This window comes from Ursus maritimus, unplaced genomic scaffold, assembly GCF_017311325.1.
Source record: "Ursus maritimus isolate PB19 unplaced genomic scaffold, ASM1731132v1 scaffold_30, whole genome shotgun sequence".
In the NCBI taxonomy this organism is placed as follows: domain Eukaryota; kingdom Metazoa; phylum Chordata; class Mammalia; order Carnivora; family Ursidae; genus Ursus; species Ursus maritimus.
In genome coordinates, this window is record NW_024425564.1 from 6445222 (window position 1) to 6468600 (window position 23379).

The 23379-nt window shown below is 55.9% G+C and overlaps 1 protein-coding gene across 1 annotated transcript in view; it reads left to right on the forward strand.

Moving 5' to 3' along the window:
- The window catches only part of TNXB (tenascin XB), a 55036-nt gene that overhangs the window by 4770 nt on the left and 26887 nt on the right, over window positions 1–23379 (forward strand). The window contains exons 2-11 of the mRNA XM_040644618.1: window positions 3259–3669; window positions 4058–5896; window positions 6359–6474; window positions 10907–11063; window positions 11250–11513; window positions 14226–14594; window positions 15626–15919; window positions 17639–17929; window positions 18283–18588; window positions 20201–20533. Coding sequence (XP_040500552.1) covers window positions 3270–3669; window positions 4058–5896; window positions 6359–6474; window positions 10907–11063; window positions 11250–11513; window positions 14226–14594; window positions 15626–15919; window positions 17639–17929; window positions 18283–18588; window positions 20201–20533 — 4369 coding nt within the window. The 5' untranslated portion in view covers window positions 3259–3269. The remainder of the gene's footprint in view (window positions 1–3258; window positions 3670–4057; window positions 5897–6358; window positions 6475–10906; window positions 11064–11249; window positions 11514–14225; window positions 14595–15625; window positions 15920–17638; window positions 17930–18282; window positions 18589–20200; window positions 20534–23379) is intronic.

The following is a 23379-nucleotide window of genomic DNA, read 5'->3' on the forward strand; positions in this document are numbered from 1 at the left end:
GCACATTACAATCACTTGGGGTGCTTTTAAAAAATACTGAGTAAAATTCAGTGTTTCAGTTACTCTAGGCACATCTCAAGTGTTCAAGAGCCACATAACTCTTCTGGCTACTGTACTGACAGCTAGATATAAAATGTTGTGAAATGGAAGATGTGGTCAACGGTGTCCAGTGATTTTTGAAACAGGTCAAGTAAGATGAAGACAAGTGTCTCTCAGATTTTGTGACACTGAGATCTTTGGGTGATCTTAGGGAGAGCTGTTTGATAGGTTGAGAGGAGGTGGGGAAGCCAGATGGGAGTGTACTGAGCCATGCATGGGATGGAATATGGGGAATGGAAACAGCAAGTACAGATAAATCTTTTGACAACTGAAGCCATGAAGTAGAGGAGGGAAATATGTGCTCGCTGGAGGGAGTATGAGATTGGGGAAGGTTTTGGTTGTGGCTGTTGTTGTTTAGAGAGAGAGAGAGCACTAGCTCATGTGTGCATGAGGGAGGGGTAGGGGGAGGGGTAGAGGGAGGGAGAGAATCTCCAGCAGACCCGAAGCAGGGCTTGATCTCACAACCCTGAGATCATGACCTGAACTGAAATCAAGAGTTGGATGCCTAACTGACTTAGCCACCAGGCGCCCTGTTGTTGTTTTTTTTAAGATAAAACTTTTGTATTATGAAATACACAAATCTAAAGTATATAGCTCAATTAATCTTTGAATATGTGTACATCTGTTTAACCACCACCCAGATCAAAATACAAAATATTTTCAGTAATCCTATTTGTCTTCTAATAGTAAAGATTAACTCTGCCTGTTTTTGAACCTCACGTAAGTAGCATCGTTCACAAAGTTCTCTTTTTGTATCCGGTTCTTTTGCTAACATTTTGTGAAATTGTCTATGTTGTTACATGTAGCAAGAGGGTGTTTTCATTGCTGTGTTTCATTGTATGATTGTGCCACAATTTATCTATTCTACTATTACTGGAACTTGTTTCATTTGGCTAATATGGAAAAAATCTCATGAACATTCTTGTACATATCTTTTGGAGGATATATGCAGTCGCTTCTGTTAGGTATTTACCAAGAAGTGGAATTGCTGGGGCGCCTGGGTGGCACAGCGGTTAAGCGTCTGCCTTCGGCTCAGGGCGTGATCCCGGCGTTCTGGGATCGAGCCCCACATCAGGCTCTTCAGCTATGAGCCTGCTTCTTCCTCTCCCGCTCCCCCTGCTTGTGTTCCCTCTCTCGCTGGCTGTCTCTATCTCTGTCGAATAAATAAATAAAATCTTTAAAAAAAAAAAAAGAAGTGGAATTGCTGGGTTATAGGCTATATGTCTTTGTAGATACTGCCTAACAGTTTTCCAAAGCAGTTGCACGAATTTATGCTCCTGCTTGCAAGCGATGAGAGTTCTAGTTGCTTCACATTCTTGCCAATATCAAGCAACAACAACCCCTTTAATTTTAACCATTCTGATGGCTATTTAATGGCATCTTGTTATGGTTTTAATTTGCATTTCCCTGGTTACTAGTTTTGTTATACACATATATATGTTTGTTTTCCACATGTTTATTGGCCCTTTGGATATATTCTTTTCTAGAGTAACTGTTTAAGACTTTTGTTAATTTAAAACACGGGGTTGCCTGTCTTGTTTTTGTCTGTTGTTTTTGTTTTGCAGAGGTTTCTTATTTTAGATTTTAATCCTCTTTCTCACTCTCAATCAATATCTATCTCTATCTCTGTCTCTCTCTCTCACCCCTGCTACCTCCCGGCATTTCTCATATATTTTATCCCAGTGTATGGCTTGTATTCTTATTCTCTAAATGGTGTCTCTGGATGACCAGAAGTGATCAATTTTAATGTCCTAATGTATCTATCTCTTTTTTATCGTTAAGTTTTGTGTGAAATCTTTTATGGTTAAATTTTATGTGGTTAGGTTTTAAGAAATCTTTGCTTACTCTAAGTTTGTAAAAATTTTCTCCTATTTTCTTCTATACGATATTGTTCTGAAAGGTATTGCTTTACCTTTCATAATTAGGTCCATTAGATTCACTTCAAATTAATATCTGTATGTGGACATTAGGTAGAGATAGAGTTTTTTTCTTATTAAAGATTTTATTTATTTGAGAGAGACAGAGATAGCTACAGAGATAGTGAGAGAGCATGAGTGGGGAGAAGAGGGAGAAGCAGACTCCCCACTGAGCACAGAGTCGGACATGTTCCCAGGACTCTGGGATCATGACCTGAGCCGAAGGCAGATACTTAACCGTCTGAGCCACCCCGGGCGCCCAGATTTTTTTTCCATTTGGATCTTTCCTCATTTATCAAAAAGAGCATCCATTGCAGTGCCGCCTTTGTCATTTTATCAGGGAACCACATACATGTGGGTCTGTATCTGGACACTAATTTGTTCTATCTATCTATCCTTGCACCTTTATAAGTTTTGATATTTGGTAATGTAAGTACTGAGGAAGAAGGATTTCCTCAAACAACAGGAGATACCTGAGCTCATATAAAAGCTGACAGGAAGAATTTAGTGGAGAGGGAGGGATTGAATAAAAGGGAGAGAGAGGATAATCTTCACCTAAGAAGACAGTAGGAGCTGAGTTCCGGGTGCTTGTGGAAGGATTGGCCTTGTACACTCATCCGCTAATCCATTCAGTGAGAATGTGTTGGGTAGCCCCCGTGGGTCAGACACAGGCATACAGTAGTGCAAGGACAGACGAGGTCCCTGTTCTCATGGAGTTCCCACGTTAGTAGTGGGAGAAAGATAACAGACAAGTCCCACAGGACAGGTGATTCAGGCAGCAGTAAATGCCATGAAGAACATACGCAGGAGGCTGCCACAGAAAGTAATGGAAGCCCGTTCCGACTGGGCACCAGGGAAGGTCTTGGGATGCAAGACATGTCGGGTAGGCTTGGAACCAAGAAGGAGCCAGTCTTTAAGAGCATCCCAGACAGAAAATACATACAGCTAAGAGGCCCTTAGACTAGCGTAAGCTGTAGTATCTGTAGAATAAACAAAAGACCAGTGTGGGTGGAAAAATAAAGAAAAAAAGGAGGGGGCAGGGAGCTGGGTAATCAAGGTAGAGACCAAATCTGCCCAAGGAGGCTATCCCTTGGTTGGGCTGAATGTGGAGTTTCCCATGCATGTGAGTTTGTAGATTCGTTGTGGGTGGTGGGACTATGTGTGTGTGTATATCGGGGGAGGTGGGGAGCCATCTTGTCTCCTTCTCTGTGAAACTGCTCACATGTGCCCTCTCTCCCTGCAGCCTCCTGAGTGATGCCTGCCCAGTGGTTCCTAATCTCCAGACTGGCCCTCTTTGTACTGCTGGGCACAGTCAGAGCAGGCCCTTTCTCTCCACGGTCCAATGTGACACTCCCAGCCCCACGCCCCCCTCCCCAGCCGGGGGGCCGCACAGTGGAGCCAATAGGGGGAAGCCCCTCTTCTCAGCTTTATGAGCACACTGTGGAAGGAGGGGAGAAGCAGGTGGTTTTTACCCACCGCATCAACCTGCCCCCTTCAGCTGGCTGTGGCTGTCCCCCGGGTACGGAGCCCCCCGTTCCTGCTTCAGAGGTGCAGGCTTTGAAGGTCCGTTTAGAGATCCTGGAGGAGCTGGTGAAGGGGCTCAAGGAACAGTGCACTGGGGGATGTTGTCCCGCTGCTGCCCAGGCTGGCACAGGTGAGCAAATGATCATGGGAGGGGGCACCGAAAAAGAGGATGGTGGGGAAGGGGGTCAGGGTTAGGTGGGCATCACTAGTCCATAAAGGACCTTGGTATGAATTAGTAAAAAGCATCTCTTCTTTCCCTTTGGGGGTAGTGAGTGAAGCCCAGGGTACCACTCGGGAGAGAGAAGCCAGCAGGCTAGGTGTCAACACTTTCCTTCCCTGCCCCCAGGCATATGCTAGGGCCTTGGGAGGCCACATATATTGACTAGGAGAACCTGGAAACAAAGATGACCTTATGAAATGAGCCTGGCCCTGCTGGAGGGGCCGACGTAGGGGAGCACCGTATGGGCTTGGTCTCCCTCCCCAGAGAAACTGAGTCCTGCCTCTCCCTCTTACTCCAGGCCAGACAGATGTTCGTAGCCTCTGCAGTCTCCACGGCGTGTTTGACCTGAGCCGCTGTGCCTGCTCCTGCGAGCCAGGCTGGGGTGGGCCCACCTGCTCAGACCCCACAGGCGCTGGGGTGTCCCCATCCTCCCCACCCTCGGCCTCCGCGTCCTGCCCAGATGACTGCAACGATCAGGGTCGCTGTGTCCGCGGGCGCTGTGTGTGCTTCCCTGGTTACAGCGGCCCCAGCTGTGGCTGGCCCTCCTGCCCCGGGGACTGCAACGGCCGTGGGCGCTGCGTGCAGGGCGTGTGCGTTTGCCGGGCTGGCTTCTCCGGCGACGACTGCAGCCAGCGCTCCTGCCCCCGGGGCTGCAGCCAGAGGGGGCGCTGCGAGGACGGGCGCTGCGTGTGCGACCCAGGCTACACGGGCGACGACTGTGGGAAGAGGAGCTGCCCTAGAGGTTGCAGCCAGAGGGGGCGCTGCGAGAACGGACGCTGCGTGTGCGACCCCGGCTACAGTGGCGAAGACTGCGGGTTGAGGAGCTGCCCCCGGGGCTGCAGCCAGAGGGGGCGCTGCGAGAACGGGCGCTGCGTGTGCGACCCCGGCTACGCTGGCGACGACTGCGGCTCGCGGAGCTGCGCGTGGGACTGTGGCGAGGGCGGGCGCTGCGTGGACGGCCGCTGTGTGTGCTGGCCCGGGTACGCGGGCGAGGACTGCAGCACTCGGACGTGCCCGCGAGACTGCCGGGGCCGCGGGCGCTGCGAGGACGGCGAGTGCATCTGCGACTCAGGCTACAGCGGGGACGACTGCGGAGTGCGCAGCTGCCCAGGCGACTGCAACCAAAGGGGCCGCTGCGAGGACGGCCGCTGCGTGTGCTGGCCGGGATACACGGGGCCCGACTGCGGCTCGCGCGCCTGCCCCCGCGACTGTCGGGGCCGCGGGCGCTGCGAGAACGGCGTCTGCGTGTGCAACGCGGGCTACAGCGGCGAGGACTGCGGCGTGCGCAGCTGTCCCGGGGACTGTCGCGGCCGGGGCCGTTGCGAGAATGGTCGCTGCGTGTGTTGGCCCGGGTACACAGGCCGGGACTGCGGCACCCGCGCCTGCCCTGGCGACTGTCGTGGGCGCGGGCGCTGCGTGGACGGCCGCTGCGTGTGCAACCCGGGCTACGCGGGCGAAGACTGCGGGAGCCGTCGGTGCCCTGGGGACTGCCGCGGACGCGGCCGCTGCGAGGATGGCGTGTGCGTGTGCAACGCGGGCTACGAGGGAGAGGACTGTGGCGTGCGTAGCTGCCCAGGAGGTTGCCACGGCCGCGGCCAGTGCCTGGACGGGCGCTGCGTGTGTGACGATGGCTACTCGGGCGAGGACTGCAGCGTAAGGCTGTGCCCGCGCGATTGCAACCAGCATGGCGTGTGCCAGGACGGTGTGTGCACCTGTTGGGAGGGCTACGCCGGGGAGGACTGCGGCCTCCGTACCTGCCCCTCCAACTGTCACCAGCGCGGCCGCTGTGAGGACGGGCGCTGCGTGTGCGACTCAGGCTACACTGGCCCCTCCTGCGCCACCCGCACCTGCCCGGCCGACTGCCGGGGCCGCGGGCGCTGTGTGCAGGGAGTGTGCGTGTGCCACGTGGGCTATAGCGGCGAGGACTGTGGGCAGGAAGAGCCTCCCGCCAGCGCCTGCCCTGGGGGCTGTGGGCCCCGGGAACTGTGCCGCGGGGGCCAGTGTGTGTGCGTCGAGGGCTTTCGAGGACCCGACTGCGCCATTCAGACGTGCCCTAGGGACTGCCTCGGCAGGGGAGAGTGTCGAGAGGGCAGCTGCGTCTGTCAAGATGGTTATGCAGGGGAAGACTGCGGGGAAGGTGAGCAGGCAGCCTTCCCCAGCACGCTATCTGGGTCAGGGGCTGGGAACCAGTCCCAGTGGGAAGGCCTGAGCCTAAGGCCTAGGAGCCCAGGGACCTGGAGGAAGAGTGAAGGTCAATTATTGGGCAGGACTGGGGAGGGCAGTCTTAGGAGCCAGAGAGCCAGTGTCCGTCAGGGGCAGCAGAACCACGGGGTCATGCCTGCAGGGAGGCCCTGCTTCCAGATCTCTGATGAGAGGTTGGGGGCTCCTTTAGTTGCTTTTGGGGAGATTCTGTATTTCTGGAGATGGGGGGAAGGCAAAGGAGACCCCAGGACCTGTTCAGGCCTCTGCCAGTTTTGCCCCACCGCGAGAGAGGAGCAGGAACTGGGATGGATCTTTAGGGGGGCCTTTGATGATAGGGGCTGGGGATGGGGGGCTGCCTGAGGCTAACCAGTTCCCCGTATCTCATTCTCCTGGGCAGAAGTGCCAGCCATTGAGGGCATGAGGATGCATCTCTTGGAGGAGACAACGGTTCGGACAGAGTGGACCCGGGCTCCTGGCACTGTGGATGCCTATGAAATTCAGTTCATTCCCACGGTGAGAGCTAAGCTGCGGGAGGAGGCGGAGTGGGCAGGACGCTGGGGAGGGAGTGCTCACCTCAAGCCAGAAGTTCTAGGTAGTCAGTGGTTGAGTCCAGATGGGCTAGGTTCCCGAAGCTGCTATGAAGGCCTTCTCATCCTACCCCACACTGGGTCCAGAAAGCCTTTGCAGCATCGGTTCACGCTCAGTACTTCCTGAGGCTGTCCAGTCCGTTGTTGGTCATCACTGGTAGTTCTTCTGTTATTGCTGAATCCAAGTAAGCCCCATTCTACGTCCGGCCGTTGGCCCTAGCTGGGCCTCCACGCACGGCAGCATGTTGCCTTTGCTCTCCCCACAGCTTCCACCACAGACTTTCAGGTATTTGGAGACATCAGCCATCACCGCACTCTTCAGTCTCTCCAGGTCACACCCCTTGGTTTCTACACCTCTTTCCCCTAAGGCGTTGTTCTCTGCATTCTTCACTTCTGGGTTCCCTCCTCTAGTGCCTCATGCTTTTTGCATTTGCCCTCAAAATGTGAGGGCAGGGAGGAGTCCAGTAGTTCTCCTGGCTAACTCTGGATAGCCTGGCAATTTTCTCAGAGTTGATGTATATTAACTTGTGGTCACAAAAACTGTCAGCTGTTTTGATCATATTTGTTTTTTAAGTAACTTTTATTATAAAAGTCATGTAGGCTCAGTATAGAAATGCTGGAAAATATACACAAGGAAAAGAGAAAGAAGAAAAAAAGAAGGAAAAAAGATGACATTCAACTATATACACTTTTTTAGCCTAAATATAGGCCTTTGCATGTGGCTCTGTTCAGTGTTATCTTTTTTGGTTTGGGCCAAGCTGTCTAGGCTGTTGCAATAATTTGAGTCTGTGAACTGGTTCTCCGCCTCCGTGTCATCAGTTTACTGCAAAGCCTTCTTTCTGTCTCCTTCCAACTCGCTCTTAAAAAATTTGGGGGCACCCAAAGGACAAAGCCTTGTGGCCTCTCACTAGAGACCCTCTTTTAAGCAGATTGGGTTTTTATGAGATGTTTGGCTTCCCAGCTCCAAATTATTTGACATTTCTACTGTCTAACTAATGTTTTCCTGCATCTTCGTGCAAATGCCATGGGTTAATAGGCCATTTACCCCAACCTCCAAAACTCTGGAAGAATAAATAACTCCCAGGGCCTAAACCCTAGGAAGGCTCTAGGACAGAAGGGACAGCTCAGAGGTGCTGGCTGCCATCCCCACCCTAATTGGCCTGGTCATTCTAAGTCTTCTTATTAGAGCCCCAAGATCAGACCCCTACCAGGCTCTGTCTCTCCTCACTGGCTGGGAGAAGCAAAGGCCGAAATCCCTACTTTGCAGCACAACCAATATAGCTTGGATTTTTTCTTCTGTTAAAAAAAGTTTTTTTTTTTTGTTTTTTTGTTATAAAAATAATTTAATCACAAGACAAGAATTTGGCAACTAGAGAAAAAAACAAATAATTCTTGGCTGCTTCACACTAAAACAAGCACTGTTAACATTTTTAAGTGTTTCTCCCACTCTCTTCTTCTGTGTGTATATTATTGACATAGTTCTGATCTTGAGAGGATGGGACTTTTAAAAGGAACTTTCCCAAGAAACTTCAGGGAAAGAAGAATTAAAAATAAACACTTGAGATAGAAAGAGCTTGCGGGGCAGCGTTGTCCTCTGCTCTTAGTAAATACAAACCCGTCCTGGGGTGTTTTCAAGAGGTGCGTCTTCCCAGCTGAAGCTAGGCTTCCTCCCTCACCAGGGGCCAGGTGGGGTTGAACAGGCCTGTGCCTGGCTCAGCTCAGCTCTGGGTATGAGCCTCTGTCACATTCTGGGTTCTCTTTGAACCCAGGTGTGGAAAATGCCCCTGTAACACCTCTCTTGGAGTGCACATTAGCCTGCACTGCTGGCCCTCTGACTGTTTTCTAAGCTTTCTGTGGCTGGCCCCTGGAATCGTGCCTCCTGCCCTGGCCAGCATTCTCTGTCCACTGCTGGCACAGAGTGTATCAGTAGCTGGCTCTCCTCTGGCACTGCCATCTTCTTAGAAGGCTATCTCCACCTTACCCCCTTCCCCTTTCCAGAAGCACTTCTGTCTCAAATCCCAGCCCTCTGCTGTTCCCGGCAAAGGGACACACCTAGTCACTGGAATGCTCTTCAGAACAAGGAAGAGGAGCATTCCTGTTCTCTGCATATGTGGCATTGCTACTCTGACTCAGTGGTTCTCAAGGTGTATTCCCTGGACCTGCAGCATGAGCTCACCTGGAAGCTTGTTAAACATGCAGACCGTAGACTCCAGCCCCAGATCTACCGAATTAGGAGCTCTGCGGCTGGAGCCCAGTGACCTGCACTATAACAAGCCCTCTACACCCCAAGCCTGAGGACCACTAACTCAAAGTATGTTGCTATCTTGCAGAAGGCTGGTTCCTCTCTGAACACGAGAGGAAGCAAGAGGTAACTGAGGGAGGTGAGCCCTTGAAGAGAAGGAGGGTCAGGCACTCTTTGTCCGGGTGTATTCTGCAGCCTAGAACCTGGGTTATGCCACGTTTTCACTGGGACACAAGATCTCGTGGCCTTAGAAAAGTTTGTGTTTGGGGTCTGGTCTGAAAGGGGGAGGAGGGGGAGGTAAGCTCCAGGGCCCAACCAAGATGGTGCCCCCACCTGGAACCATGAGGTTGGTATGGAGAACAGGGTTAGAAACTGGCCAAGGACAATCAGTGAAGCAGGTGAGCTGTCAGCAAGGCTGCCAGCATCTGCCTAGAGAGCCCGTCTCAGACCAGACAGATGACTGTCTGGGGGACTTTGAGGGAACTGTTCCCAAATGAATCTTAGGAGGGAGTAAGCGGTGTCGAACAGGCTCACGTAGGTGGTCTGAAGGGAGAAGGAGAACTCAAGACGGGCTTGTCTCACTGGAAGGACCAAACATCATCAGGGAGCACCCAAGGGGTGTGCATGGGGGAGAGGGGGAAGTTGGGGAGGTGTGCATGTGTGTTGGGTTGGGTTGGGGGATAGGAGAGAGAGAAAGAGAGAGAGAAAGTTCTGGCAAGGATGAGGACTTCACAGGCCTTCAGTTGAGGCCCACCCAAGGGCTCCTAGGCTGGAGTATCCTAGGGCAGGGTGAGTAGGAGAGGAAGAGAGGGCCTGTGTGCCTAGGAAAACTTTTCAGCCAACAAAACTCTGACAAAGCTTTATTTCATCCTCAACCCAGAAATCTCTACGTGGCTTCTCATCTGGTTTTATACTTTGGTATTTACTGTGTTGATTTCCCCACAATTTTCTTGGTTTAGGAGAGTACCTTTTGAAATTTCCAGTCCTACTTGGCTGAATGGAGGTGTCCCCATCACGGCCAACATAGCTAAGCAGAACAGAGCGTCCTTATTAGCTGTCCTAGCTAGACAGCCCAGTGAAATTCGGGGCAGTTAGGCTGCTCACAGATGTCCATTCCTCCTGTTTCCCCAGTGGCTGGCCCTCCAAGGAGACCCTGCCTGGAGCAGAGGCTGGCATATTTCCTGTGGGGTCACCACGGATAATCATAATACCTTCGGTGTGCACTGGGAGGGGGGTGTTTGCTCACAGGCACATATGGCACAGAGATTTGGGTAGGGATCCAGTCCCCCTTAAGATGTGGCCATACATTTAGTTACTAGAACATGAGCTGAGGACAGGAGACATATCTTTCATCACGCCCAGCAGGATGCCAGGTACAAAATTGGAAAACATATTTGTGAAGCTTAGAGCGGATAGGCTTTGTTTTTGAGAGGCCTACAGTCCTGCTCAGGAGGCAAGAAAAGTGCCTAAAGGGAAATGTCCTAACAGGGTCATGCCCACATTACCCAGCCAGGGGCAGGTGTTTCTGGGGAAGCTTAGGCAGGGGCAGATGCTGGAAGGAGGAAGTGAGACTCAAAAAGGGTCCCTCAGTTACTTCACCTCTTATGACAGGAGTGAGCTTGGGAGGCAGGGTGGGCGGGGTTCCCTGGGGAAAGCCAGAGGGAGGATCCTGGCCTGTTTTGGGTAGATGCTGGCAGGTATCGGATGAACCAGCTAAAAAGGTAGTTCCTGTGAGAGGGGGCTGTGATGTCACACTGCCTGGGGGGGTCGGGATCCCTGCCACATTCTTGGTGTTGGTGACCTTGGGCAAGATACTTAATCCTTTTGTACCTCAGTTTCTTCATCTGTCCAATGGGAATAACATGACCTCCCTCACAAGATTCTTATGAGGATTAAGTGAGTTCATCCGTGTAAGTTGCCTTGACCAGCGGCTGGTCCACACTAGACATTTCAGATGTGTTTGCTGCTACCACCCATGCTCTCCAGCTGTACAGGACCAATTCGACACAGTCCCATGTGGACAGTGCCTGGACTTGGAGAAAGCAGAGAGGAGCGAGACTGAGCAGCAGGGGCGAAAGCACCAGCCCTGATCCACTTGGTGCTCTCTTTCTTGCAGACAGAGGGGGTGAGCCCCCCATTCACAGCACGGGTACCCAGCTCTGCCTCAGCCTATGACCAGAGAGGACTGGCGCCCGGTCAGGAGTACCAGGTCATGGTCCGTGCCCTTCGAGGGACTAGCTGGGGCCCTCCTGCCTCCAAGACCATCACCACCAGTGAGAGCTGGGGCTGTGGGCAGGGTCCTGGTTGGAGATCTGGATTTGAGGGGGGTGGCTGGGAATCTGCCCCCCCACCCCAGGAAGACAGAAGGGAGGGGTGGGGTGAGGACAAAGCTCTTAGAGGGAAAGCTGGTGATTGAAGGACCACACTCCCACCTGACCCCTCTTCTCTCACCTGACTAGTGATCGATGGCCCCCAAGACCTCCGAGTGGTGGCTGTGACACCAACCACACTGGAGCTCAGCTGGCTGCGACCTCAGGCCGAGGTGGACCGATTCGTGGTGTCCTATGTCAGTGCTGGCAACCAGAGGGTGCGGCTGGAAGTACCCTCTGAGGCGGATGGGACGGTGCTGACTGACCTGATGCCAGGCGTGGAATATGTAGTGACTGTCACGGCAGAGCGGGGCCGGGCAGTAAGCTACCCGGCTTCTGTCAGGGCCAACACAGGTATGGCTGGCCAGGGGTTAGGGAAGGGCCCAGTTTCTTTGTGTAGCAGCCCCTTCCTTGGGAGCCCATGTCTAGGGTTCACAGGCTCCTCTGAATGCACCTTGGCAGGGTGTGTGGTAAAGCACCTGCTGGGGCCTTGCTGTGTAACAGCCGCACTGGGAAGACTGAACCCTCGGGGGCTTGGAGTCCTGCGGGAAGGCTGCACGTTGGACCACAGGAGGAGCGGCCCCCTGGAGAGAAGCAGTGAATAGGAGAGGCTGTCTGACCCACCCAGATGGGAAGGTGCTTGACACAGCACTGGGACAGCCCTGTGCTCACAACTGGTGGTCAGCCCTTGTAGGGACTGGAATTAGGCAGATGAGAGATCCGCATTCCCGTTGACTTTAGATTGCGGTTTGGGGGGTTAGGTCTCAGAGCAGTGATTTTCCACTAATCCTCAAGGTCTCTTAACAGATGGATATTTATTTTCTTTTCCTGTGACAGAGGGACGCCCACCTCGCAGTAGCTCGCATTCTCTCCTCCCACTCCCCTTTCTCTCCTTCAGACACAGGGCCCCACCTGCTGGCTTCTCTCTTCTTTCTAGGGCACCAACAGTGGCGGGCTTGGAGGGCGAGCGGGGAGGGGCTCCTGGGACACTGATTCCTTTCTCTGGTTCTCTTTCCAGGTGGGGCTGGGGCACAGGCAAGAGGCCTCTGCCTCCCGCGGGAGGGACGGAGAGGGAGGGGCTGCCGCGGGGAGGAGCGCAGGGCGCAGGGGCGCGGGGGAGGGGGGCTGCCACTGATCTGCTCTCCCCTTCCCCCTTTTTTGCCCCCGGCAGCACCAGGCCACTACAGTTACCCGGAGGTGCGCCCCCCAGCCCCGCCCCCCAAGCCCCGTCCCCGGCCCGCTCCCGCCCCGCTGCCCCCGCGCCCCCCGCGTCCCGCTCGGCCCTCGCGGCCCGCGGAGGAGGGGGAGGAGGAACCTCCGCCGGGGCCTAGCCTGCCGCAGCCCCCTCGGCGGGCGTGGGGCAACCTGACGGGCGAGCTGGGCCGCTTCCGCGGCACCGTGCAAGACCTGGAGCGCCACCTGAGGGCTCATGGCTACCCACTGCGGGCCAACCAGACCTACGCGTCGGTGGCGCGCCACATCCACGAATACTTGCAGCGGCGTCGGGCGGCTGCAGCCCCCGTCGGCTCCCCCGCCCCCTCGCCCCGTCGCCCCCGCCCCACCGCCAGCCCCGACCCCGGCACCTGGAAGCGGGACTCCAACCAGGGCATCTACGGCCTCTCGCCCGAAGGCGTCGACCGGGTGGCCGCGCCCCGCCACCCCAAGCCCGAGGTGCTGGGCAGTTCCGCCGACGGCGCACTACTCGTGTCCCTTGACGGGCTCCGCGGCCACTTCGAGCGCGTGGTGCTGCGCTGGCGGCCCCAGCCGCCGGCAGAGGGCCCCGGCGGGGAGCTGACCGTGCCCGGCACCACGCGCACCGTCAGCCTACCTGACCTCAGGCCCGGCACTACCTACCACGTGGAGGTCCACGGGGTGCGGGCAGGGCAGACCTCCAAGTCCTACGCCTTCATCACCACCACAGGTAGCATGGGCTGGGGCCGCGGGACCACCCACCCCCTGCCCAGCCTCGCCTGCCGCTGGAGGCCACATCCAAGAGTTCCTCCCACTGCCTCACTGCTCAGACCGCCACCCCATCCCCACCACACCCCGCGGGCTTCAAGCACTACCCGGTCCAGGCTCCAGGGGACCCCACCACAAAGCATACCTCCTCCTGTGTCCCTAGAAGCCATCTCCACCCCAGGGGCCTCAGGGTTACCCGGGGCCAAGAAGAGCTGGTCTTTAGGGTTCCCTGGACACTTTGCCAGGATTGCCGTCAGGGCATTTGCCGGGAGGAGGCGGGTCTACAAAACCTCACTGGAGCAATGTGAGTGGGGCATCGGAGTGAAACCGTCACTTCCCACTCTGACTCACTGTGGTGAGGTGGCTGAAGGCTGTGGTCGGTGGTTACTATCTTCCACAATTTGGCCTTGACCTCAAAGGGACACCTCAGAACTATGTGGGGATGGCCTTGAAGCTTGTGTCTGTGAGAGGTGAAACCACTGCTTCTTGAGCTGCCTTTCCAGACCTCTTGGCTCACTTCATGCTTGTCTCTTCCACAGGAACGAAGCCGGGCTCAGGGGAGGGATGCTCTCTGGCTGCCACGGGGAGGGTGGTGGACCTATTCTTCCCTCCCCCTAGGGCCCAGATGCCACCTGAGCTGGACGTACCCACACACACACTCTCTCTCTTCCCTCTCTCTTCACTACCCACTCTTCCCTTGCATCTGCCTTCCCTAACACCACATCTCCTCCTTTCTTCCAGGCTTCTCACTGCAGCACTAATGGAAGCCACGAGCACCACCCCGTGGGGAGGGGGATGTGCTTAGGGAGGGACATGGAAGTCTGTGGGGACTGGAGGCCATAGGAGCCTTGTGAGGGGAGGAATGGCCAGCTTTATTTCTTTTATTTATTGCCTGCAGGCCTGTCTGTTAAGAAATGTGGTGGACAGGGGTACTGGGAGGACTGGGTAGACCATTGGGAGGATGGGGTGGCCCAGGGAGGGACTCAGAAGCAGAAGAGGGAGGGTCTCTAGGCTCTTAGAGGGCAGAAGGCAGAACCTGGGGGCTGGGAGTTCCTTTCTTGTTCTCATTCTCGACTCTCCTGTTTTTCTCACCCTGCCCTTTCCCAGGGTCCTCTCCCTCAGGCCTCTTGGGGGCCACTGATGAGCCTCCTCCCTCAGGCCCTTCCACGACTCAAGGGGCCCGGGCCCCCGAACTGCAGCAGCGTCCCCAGGAGCTGGGAGAGTTGAGGGTACTGGGCAGAGACAAGACAGGGAAGCTCCGCGTCACTTGGACTGCTCAGCCTGACACGTTTGCCCACTTCCAGCTGCGCCTTCGGATGCCCGAGGGGCCGGGGGCACATGAGGAACTACTGCCAGGGGATGTCCGCCAGGCTCTGGTGCCCTCACCCCCTCCTGGAGTCCCCTATGAGCTGTCACTTCGTGGGGTCCCCCCGGAGGGCGAGCCCTCTGCCCCTCTCATCTACCAAGGCATTATGGGTATATCCTGAACTCTGCTCTGCTCAGTGTCCTGAGGATGGGGGAGGGGCTGGGCTCTCAGGGCTTCAGAGGTGGGACGGGGATTGAAGGGCTGGGCTGGTGTTTGGGTTGGAGTGGTAAGAGCAAACAAGCAGAGAGAAGGTTGAAGTTGAAGGTTCAGAGGAAAGAGGAATGGAGGGAGTCTTAGAACAATGCAGGGGAAAAGAGAATGGGAGGAGAAAGTCAGAGGGTGGGACAGGGAGTCAGAGAGAGAGGCTGTGGCTTCTGGCTTTCCACCTGCAGCTTTCTTTGCCCTGTGTCCTCCCCAATTCCTGGTCACTCATAGGTGTCTGAGGGTAGGCGTGGAAAGGCCTCTAGCCCTGAGGATACTGGCCCTTAGCCCCCTCCTCCCCTTCCCTTCCCCACGGCCCCGCCACCCCCTCCCTGGGCAGGCTAGGACGGTGCCCCCCAGGGAGCCTGGACTGCCGTGGACAGCGCTCCATGGTCGCACCAGCCCGTTTTTGCTGGGCATGGAGGTTCTTTAGCATGGGGAGCTCCGCAGCCAGCAGGGCCTCGGAGATGGGGGAGGTTGGTGGAACCAGTGAAGCACTTGCTCTCCCTCCCGGTCCCTCTTTTTGGGACCCGGGTAGCCGCTCTGCCTGCCACTCCGGTCAGGCTCAGTGCTAGGAGAGAGGGTGGCGAGGGAGAGGACAGTGCAAGCGGGCAGAGGGGGCTTCCGCTGCTCCAGAGCAGCAGTGAGGAGGTTCTGACTCAGGAAGAATAGGGGGACCTGAAACTCCCCCAGACCTCTTGATGTGGAGAGGGCCTGGGACGTTTGCGAGGGGTGCGGAAGCTAGCACGAGGGAAGGGCTAAAGCTCTCCCTGCAGAACAGAGAGGGCTGTTTGCAGAGGCCAAGGGGGAGGAAGTGGAGGCTTTGAGGGTTGGAGCTGTCCAGGAAGGAGGGACCCAGTGGGCTGAGGAGAGAGGGAAGGAGACCAGGAACGAGGCAGTGGTTGAATCCACCTGCTTTACTTTTGCCCCCACGTTCCAGACAGGGAAGGGGTGAAGCCTGGGAAGCCCTTGGCCCCACCGCACCTGGGCGAACTGACGGCGACTGACATGACCTCCAGCACCCTGGTCCTGCGCTGGACGGTCCCCGAGGGCGAGTTCGACTCCTTCGTGATCCAGTACAAGGACAGGGATGGGCCCCAGGTGGCACCTGTGGAAGGATCCCAGCGCTCGGCACTCATCACCAACCTGGACCTTGGCCGCAAGTACAGATTTGTGCTCTATGGGCTCCTGGGCAAGAAGAGGCATGGCCCCCTGGTGGCTGAAGCCAAGATCTGTGAGTGAGAGCAGTCACACACACCCCTTCCCCTGCCCTCTGCATGGTCTTGAAGGAGGTCTTCCCAGTGCTTTGGGAACTCCAGGAGGCTTGCTGGAGGCCATGGGGCCTGAGATGAATCCTGAAGGGAAAATAGTGGTGGGTTAGGCAGAGAGATTGAGGAGGGCAGTGCAGAGAGAGGGAGCCATGGAGAGTGAGGCAGGAGTGAGTGTGGCCCTGGAGGAGAATCTGTCTGTTTCCTCTGGATAGAGAGCAGGGCACCTGGGGATCTGAGGGGACTGGGCTTGTGTGTGTCTGACCAAGGAGCTTAGAGCTCATGTGAGGGCATTGGGGGGGGGGGACTTCTGAAGGGTTTTAAGTGGGAATGACATGATTTGATAGTTACCTTACAAATAACACTTGGGGCTGCTGCAGAGAATAGCAAGAGAAGTGAGTTAAGAGCCAGCAAGAAATGATGCTGGCCTGCCTGGGATGGTGGCAGTGAGACTGGATGTGGGAGGTGAAGGACAATGAGGAGGCCCATGCATTCCCCTGTTTCTAGAACAGATAGTCCTGTGCGCCGAGGCAAAGAACAGCAGAGGTGAGGAACAGCACAACATGGGACACTTAGATAAACCTCTCGTTTGTTAACAGGATGTGAGTGTTTCGGCCTCCAGCAGCCCCATGAGGCATGCCCGTTTGTAGATGAGGAGAGTCAAGGCACAGAGAGGGAGAGGGCACTTAAGCAGCAAATGGCGGGGCCACGGGGTAATCACTGCTGCCTTCCCAGTTCTGGAGAGCAGAGAGAAGGCCTGAAGAGGGAGCATGGGGGGACAGGAGCCAGGGTGAGGGTGTGGGAGCAGAGACAGTAGCCAACACTCAGGGCATGGGCAGAGGAAGAGGGTAGCCGAGGGGTGACCCGCAGAGAGGGGCACAGCCAGGGAGAGCGCTGTTCTGGATGCCAAAGTGAAGGGCGCGGTCAGACGTGTCAGATTCCACACGAGTGATTCAGGGCTACAGAGCGTCCACAGGACTTAGCCATGGCGAGGTCACTGCTGACCCTGGGGAGGGTGGAGCTCGATCAAGAGGGTGATGGAGGTGAGGACATGGCTACAACCAGTATAGACGGCTTTTTCTGGAACCTGGGCTGGGACTAGAGAGGAAGGAGGGAGTGTGGAGGCTGGAGAGAACTAGCAGCCAAGGAGAGGAGCTCCTGCAAATGCCAGGGGCACGGTGGTAGGGCCTGAGGGTCGGTGGTACAGAGTGGGAGAGAAGGAGGTGGGGCCCTGAGCACAGGTGTGGGAGGCTCTCCTGCATTCAAAATCTCCAAAGATGGTACTTCCCTCTCTTGGAGGAGAAACCAGCTAGTGGTTAGGCCTGGAAGCAGTCGATTGTCCTGGAAGACTTCCCTGACTATGGAGACACAGAAAGAGATGGCTGGGCTCCCTTTTCTCTGAAGCTCTTCACCAGGCGGCAGAGAGTCAGGGCCACACTAGTCCATACGGTGCTTCTGTGCCGTTTAGAGGAGGGCACTCTTCCTTAGGTGCGCACAGCTCTGTGCCAGGGCACATAGCTAGGCAAGCAGAGGCCGGCTGGATTTCAGTCCTTCAGTGCTCCCTCAGCCATGCACCTTTGTGCAGTGAACAGCCTGCACAACCTCACACAACATCCTTATGTGGGAGATGGAGTCCCCTCTTCCTTTGACCTGTGTTCCTCCTTTCTCTCTACCTTTCTTCCCAGTGCCTCAGAGTGATCCCAGCCCAGCAACTCCACCCCGCCTAGGAAAGCTGTGGGTGACAGATCCCACCCCAGACTCACTGCACCTCTCCTGGACGGTCCCTGAGGGCCAGTTTGACTCCTTCGTAGTCCAGTACAAGGACAGGGAGGGACAGCCCCAAGTGATGCCCGTGGAAGGGCCCGAGCGCTCGGTCATCGTCTCCTCGCTGGACCCTAACCACAAGTACAGATTCACTCTGTTTGGGATTGCCGACAAGAAGCGGCACGGCCCCCTTACAGCCGACGGCACCACCGGTGAGTGGCAACCACCGGAGCCCCCACGTGAGCCCTCCCAGCCTTCCACACACTTGCCCTCAGCCAGGAGCCAGGTGGGGCCTCCCACTGTGATGGCTAACTCCAAATCCTGGCCCCGCTCCCAGGCTGAGAGCCAGCCTCCCCCGTCCTGCTGGGTCCCTTCCATCCCATTCAGCTGCTCCCTAAGGCCAATAAGATGTGTCATACCCTGGCTGTGCCAGACTTCCCAGGAGTTCAGCACTCCTAATTGATGCTAACTGAATAGTGACCCCCCAGGTACGACGGCCCATCCAAACCCCGAACCCCACTCTGGGGCTGCCAGTACAGCCCTCACTGGATCCTCTTACTTACAGCCTCAGAGCGGAGAGTGGAGTCCCTCCACCCAGAGTCCCCAGAGCGGCCCCTGCTGGGGGAGCTGTTGGTGGCTCAGGCAAACCCAGACTCCCTTCGCCTGTCCTGGACCGTGACCCAGGGCTCCTTTGACTCCTTCGTGGTCCAGTACAAGGATGCACAGGGCCAGTCCCAGGCAGTGCCGGTCAGGGGGGATGAGAACGAGGTCACCATCCCTGGCCTGGAGTCCCACCGGAAGTATAAGATGAATCTCTACGGGCTTCATGGCAGGCAGCGTCTGGGGCCTGTGTCCGTGGTGGCCACCACAGGTGAGTCAGAGCCGCCCAGGCCTCCCTCCGAGCAGGATCTGGCCTGGGGGCTCCTTCAGACCTCCCTCCACCTTCTCCTTCTGGGCTCCAATCCTGCCAAGCCTCTACCCTCTACTTCCCCACATCCCAGGGCCTCTCATCCAGCCACCAGCCCCTGGCCTTTTTCATGGTCCTGCTTCTCCATCCCCAAGAAGAGGTCCCATTTTCCCCACTCCAAACACCTGGGACACCTCCACCCCAGGCTGTCCTCCCCACAGATATCCTCAGCCACTGTGTCCCTTCCCCTTGTTTTTTGCCGGGTTCCTTCCTCTACCCAGCCTGGCTGGGGCTGCTGTCATTTCTGAGCTTCCATCACCAGCTGCCCTCACCCTCCCACCATTGCTGCTCTGCTCAGAGCTGGCAGATTCAAGGCGTAAGAGTCCTTTGTTTCCCCCAGCTTCTTTCTGGTGTGAAAAGGCTTCGTCCCAGACCCCCAAATCCCTGACTCCCAGCCAACTGGGAGCAGGGCAAAGGGCTCCCTTTCATCTCCCCCCCCACCCGCTCAGACCCCCACCTGCCCAGCCTCCTCCTGGCCAGCACCATTTCTGTGGTTGTGTAGCCTCGTGCTTGGGAGCGTAGGCTGGGGATCCAAACGCCTGGATTTTAAGCCTGGCTCTGCAATTTACTGCCTACGGGACCTCATGTAAATTACTGAACCTCTCAGAACCTCAGCTTCCACATCTGTCAAGTGAGGGTAATGGTGCCTGCTTCACAGAGTCCTTAGAGTTAAATCAGTCAGTGTACAAACATACGTACTTAGAACAGTGGCTGGCACCTCAAAACTGCTGTTCAGGAGCAAGCTGCTATTTCTCCCTGACTCTCTCCCTTCCCAGTACCCTTTTCTTCTCCTTATCTCCCTACCTTGCCCATCCTTGCCTGCTCCCTCCTCAGTCTCCTGTCCCCTGAGCAGTACTCCGCAGACCAGGGAGTGGGTGACAGAAGCCAGTCTCCCTTCTCCATGGAGCCTCAGTGAAGACTGAGTTGCCAGACAGTGGATAGGTGCCCTCTGGGCTGTGATTCTAGAGGCAGCCAGGGAGGAGCACGGCCTCCCCAGCCCCTCCACCCCCACATCTTTGTCCCACCCTTGTCTGAAGTGGAAGGAGGGGCAGGGCTACCCAGGGAGGCCTTAGCCAGGGCACATTCTGTCTGGTGTCCTGGTAAGTGGGGTGGAGGTCACTGAAAAACCGTGGGGAGGTGCTGGAGCTGAAAGGGAGGAAGGCAGATGGGAAGAGGCCTTACTGCCCCCTCGAATTCCAGAGGTCATCACTGTCTGTGGACAAGGTAGAAAATTCCTGAGAATTTCCTCTCTGCCCATCTCAGCTCCTTTCTCAAACGTGAGGGGAGACCCCCACCCAGACAGAACGCACCAATACCATCCTGCCAGCAGTACCTGACAGGGGCGGGGGGNCTGTCTCGGCTCTCTCCCGTGAGTCACTGAATGGCTAATACAAAGGCTGCCCAAACTCCAAAGGCTACAGCCTCAGGACTTTATTTGCTGAATGTACTTTATTGTCATAATTAACCCACAAAGCAAGTCACACTGCAAGCCTGTAACCCCTATTTCTTCTCTCAGCCCACCAGGAGGTTGTGGAGGAGACGCCCAGCCCCACAGAACCCAGCACAGAGGCCCCAGAGCCCCCCGAGGAGCCCCTCCTGGGGGAGCTGACGGTCACGGGATCCTCCCCAGACTCGCTGAGCCTCTCCTGGACGGTCCCCCAGGGCCACTTCGACGCCTTCACTGTGCAGTACAAGGATGGGGACGGGCGGCCGCAGGTGGTGCGTGTCAGGGGTGACGAGAGCGAGGTCACCATCGGGGGCCTGGAGCCGGGGCGCAAGTACAAGATGCACCTGTATGGCCTGCACAGGGGGCAGCGCGAGGGCCCCGTGTCTGCCGTGGCCGTGACCGGTGAGTGGGGGCGGGAATCAGGGGTCTTCAGGGAGAACTACCTTCTCTCATGGGTTACCTGGATGACTGTTCTGCTGTTCCGCTAGACCCTAAGGATCCAGGCTCTGGATCCCCATTTCATGCTTCTCCTCCAGGGCCCTGGGATAACCAGCTTTGTGACCTTGAGCAATTTTAAAACTTTCTGTGCCTCTGTTTCCTCAGGTGAAAAGCAGGATAGTAACAGCCATTCCACAGAACTGTAGTGGGGATTAAATGAGTTAACAGACATGAAGCACTAAGAAAGCGTCAGGCACAGAGCACACATGCTGTCAGCATTGCCATAAGGATGATTATAATTGTCCTTAGTCTGGGGTCTGCTCTGCCCCCTTGGCTGGTTCCGCTGCTTAGCTGATCAGATGTGCGTGAGACATCAGCCTCTTCATCAGCGCAGCTGGAAAGCGCCTTTACCGTTCATCTAGTGAGTGACTTTACAGCAAAGAGGGACATCCCTTCCATCCCCTCTCTTGGGCCCAGGTATGAGGCCCTCTGGCAGCACAAAGGACCCAGCCCGGGGATCTCCTCCACAGAGCCTCAGCACCAGGGCCAGAACCGAGGCGGGCCACTGCGACTTGGGGCCCTCCTGCCGACCTGTCCAGCTTGGTCACAGCAAGGGGCGTCCCTTTTCCCTTTTCTCAAAAACACACCTTTTTAAAAAACGTCTTTTACTATAAGGGGAAAGATTAAAAGCTTAAAAGCAAAGAAACAAGTTTTCAGAGCATGGTTCCAGTACTTCCACAAAGCCCAACCTCACAGTGACTTGGCTGACTTAGTTTCCAGAACCTTCTACTCCTAATTTTCTTTTTGTTCTTCAGTTAGCACTGAGAGTAGGGAGAGGGGAAAGCCACCCCGAGAGTTACTGTCCTGCAGACCGAAGTAACAGGGTGGAGGCTCGAGCCGTGCCCGGACATGCTGCCAAGGTTTCTCTTAACGGTGCCCCTCTGTCTGCCGTCTGTCCCAGGCAGCCACGCTGGGCTTTGTGAGTCCCTGTCCCTGGTCCCCAGGGAAAAACAGACTGTGTTGGGCACTGACAGAGGCAGTGCAGTAAAGGAAAATTGAGTTTGGGAATTTGACAGACCGAGTTCTGTTTGTGGCTTCCCTGGTTCTTAGCCTCGTGATCAAGCATGATGTTCCTTGTCAAAGCAGGAAGGTGCTGGGTAGCCGGACTTGCTGAGCTGCCCCAGGGGCCGTGCCTGGCACGTGCTGCGTGCTCTACCGTTGCCAGGAGAGATGAGGTGTATCCAGCCAGTTAGAAACATTTCTAAATTAGAAAAAGATTATGTCAAGTGCAACATGGGGACCGCCATGTTCACGGGTGGTGATAATTCCACCTTTTCCAGTTAAGCCAAGCCACAAAATAAGGCTTGTTTGAGGGTGAGGGAGTTTCTTTTCCTCATGGGAAGAAGTACAGAGAGGGCAGAAGGGAGCAGGAAGTGAATGCGACAGGAGTGATCGGACCTAGAAGGAACATGAAACACTGCCAGGCCTGCTTCCTGGTACCTAGCAGACGCTTGATAACATGGCGGCCGCTCCTAGCCCCCCTCAGCGGCCTTCATCCCTGCCCTCCCCACTCAGACTCAGTTCTGTCTTTCTGAAGCCTCCCAAACAGCCCATTTTTAAAACAGGTTTTTGTCTGTCTAGAGCCGGTCTTATCCTCCCACAGAAGCCAGAGAAAACGGCTCTTGGGAGCCACACCCACCCAGCCACCTCCTCCACTGTCTTACTTTTTGGGACCTATTTTCCAAGTTTGGTCACTACTGAAGAGTGCCCCCTGACTTAGCTGATTCTGGGGCGGTGGGGCCTACGGGGTCCTGAGCTGGTCCTTTCCCAGCCAAGTCATGCAGAGCACTTGTTAACTTCATAACCGGCTGTGGAGCACAGGCTACGTGCTGGGCGCCGGGGGCACAGCAGTGAGCAAGGCAAAGCCACCCCCCCCCCGCCCCAGGGTGCTCACGTTCTAGCAGAGGAAAACAGATGCCAGACCTCACAAATCTGTCTGTGGTACGGTCTGTGACAGTGACGAGACCTGGAGAAAAGCAGAGTCCAGCAGGTGAGATGGTGCATGGGCGGGAAGGAGGTGGGAAAGGGCCTCCCTGAGGGAAGACCTGAAGGAGGGACAGGACAAGGCATGTGCACCTTTGGGAAGAAGATCCCGGGCAGAGGGAAGTGCCCCGACCCTCTGTGGACAAGCCAGGAATGTTTGGAATGGGGGGCAGGTGTGAGATGGAAGTCATTGCTGGAACAGGCTCTGACTAATGCGTTAACATGGATCAGAGGGAGGGTGGGGGTGGAGGAGACCCATGTAGTCGGGTGAGGCCGGTGGTGCTCGGAGATGGCGGCAGGGGAGTGGAGTTAGCGAGGGAAGTCAGCTTCTAAAGGTCGTGCCAACAGACCTTACTCATGGGCTAGATGTAGGGTATGAGGGGACTCAGGGAAACACCCAGGATGAAGCGGTGGCTTTACTGAGGTGGGGAGGCCGTGAAGGAGCAGGTGTGGGGGGGAGTCCCTGAGCTTGGTTTTGGACTTCATGAGTTTGACACAGACCAGGCAACCAAGAAAGGTGCCAGGCAAGCATGAGTCTGTGGGTCCTGGGAGAGGGGACTTGGAGCCACTGACCTACAGATGGAAGTTCAGCCGCTTTCCCAGGGTCTCAGTGACACCCCTCCCCAACCCCAGCATGGCCCCAGGTCCTGGCGGGGACTTAGTGAGGCGTTGTGTCCAGACAGATGTTGCCAGTCAGTGTAGTTTTAAATCAGAACCACCTTGTGGGCACCACAGAAACGACAGATGTAATTACTAACAAGGGAAAG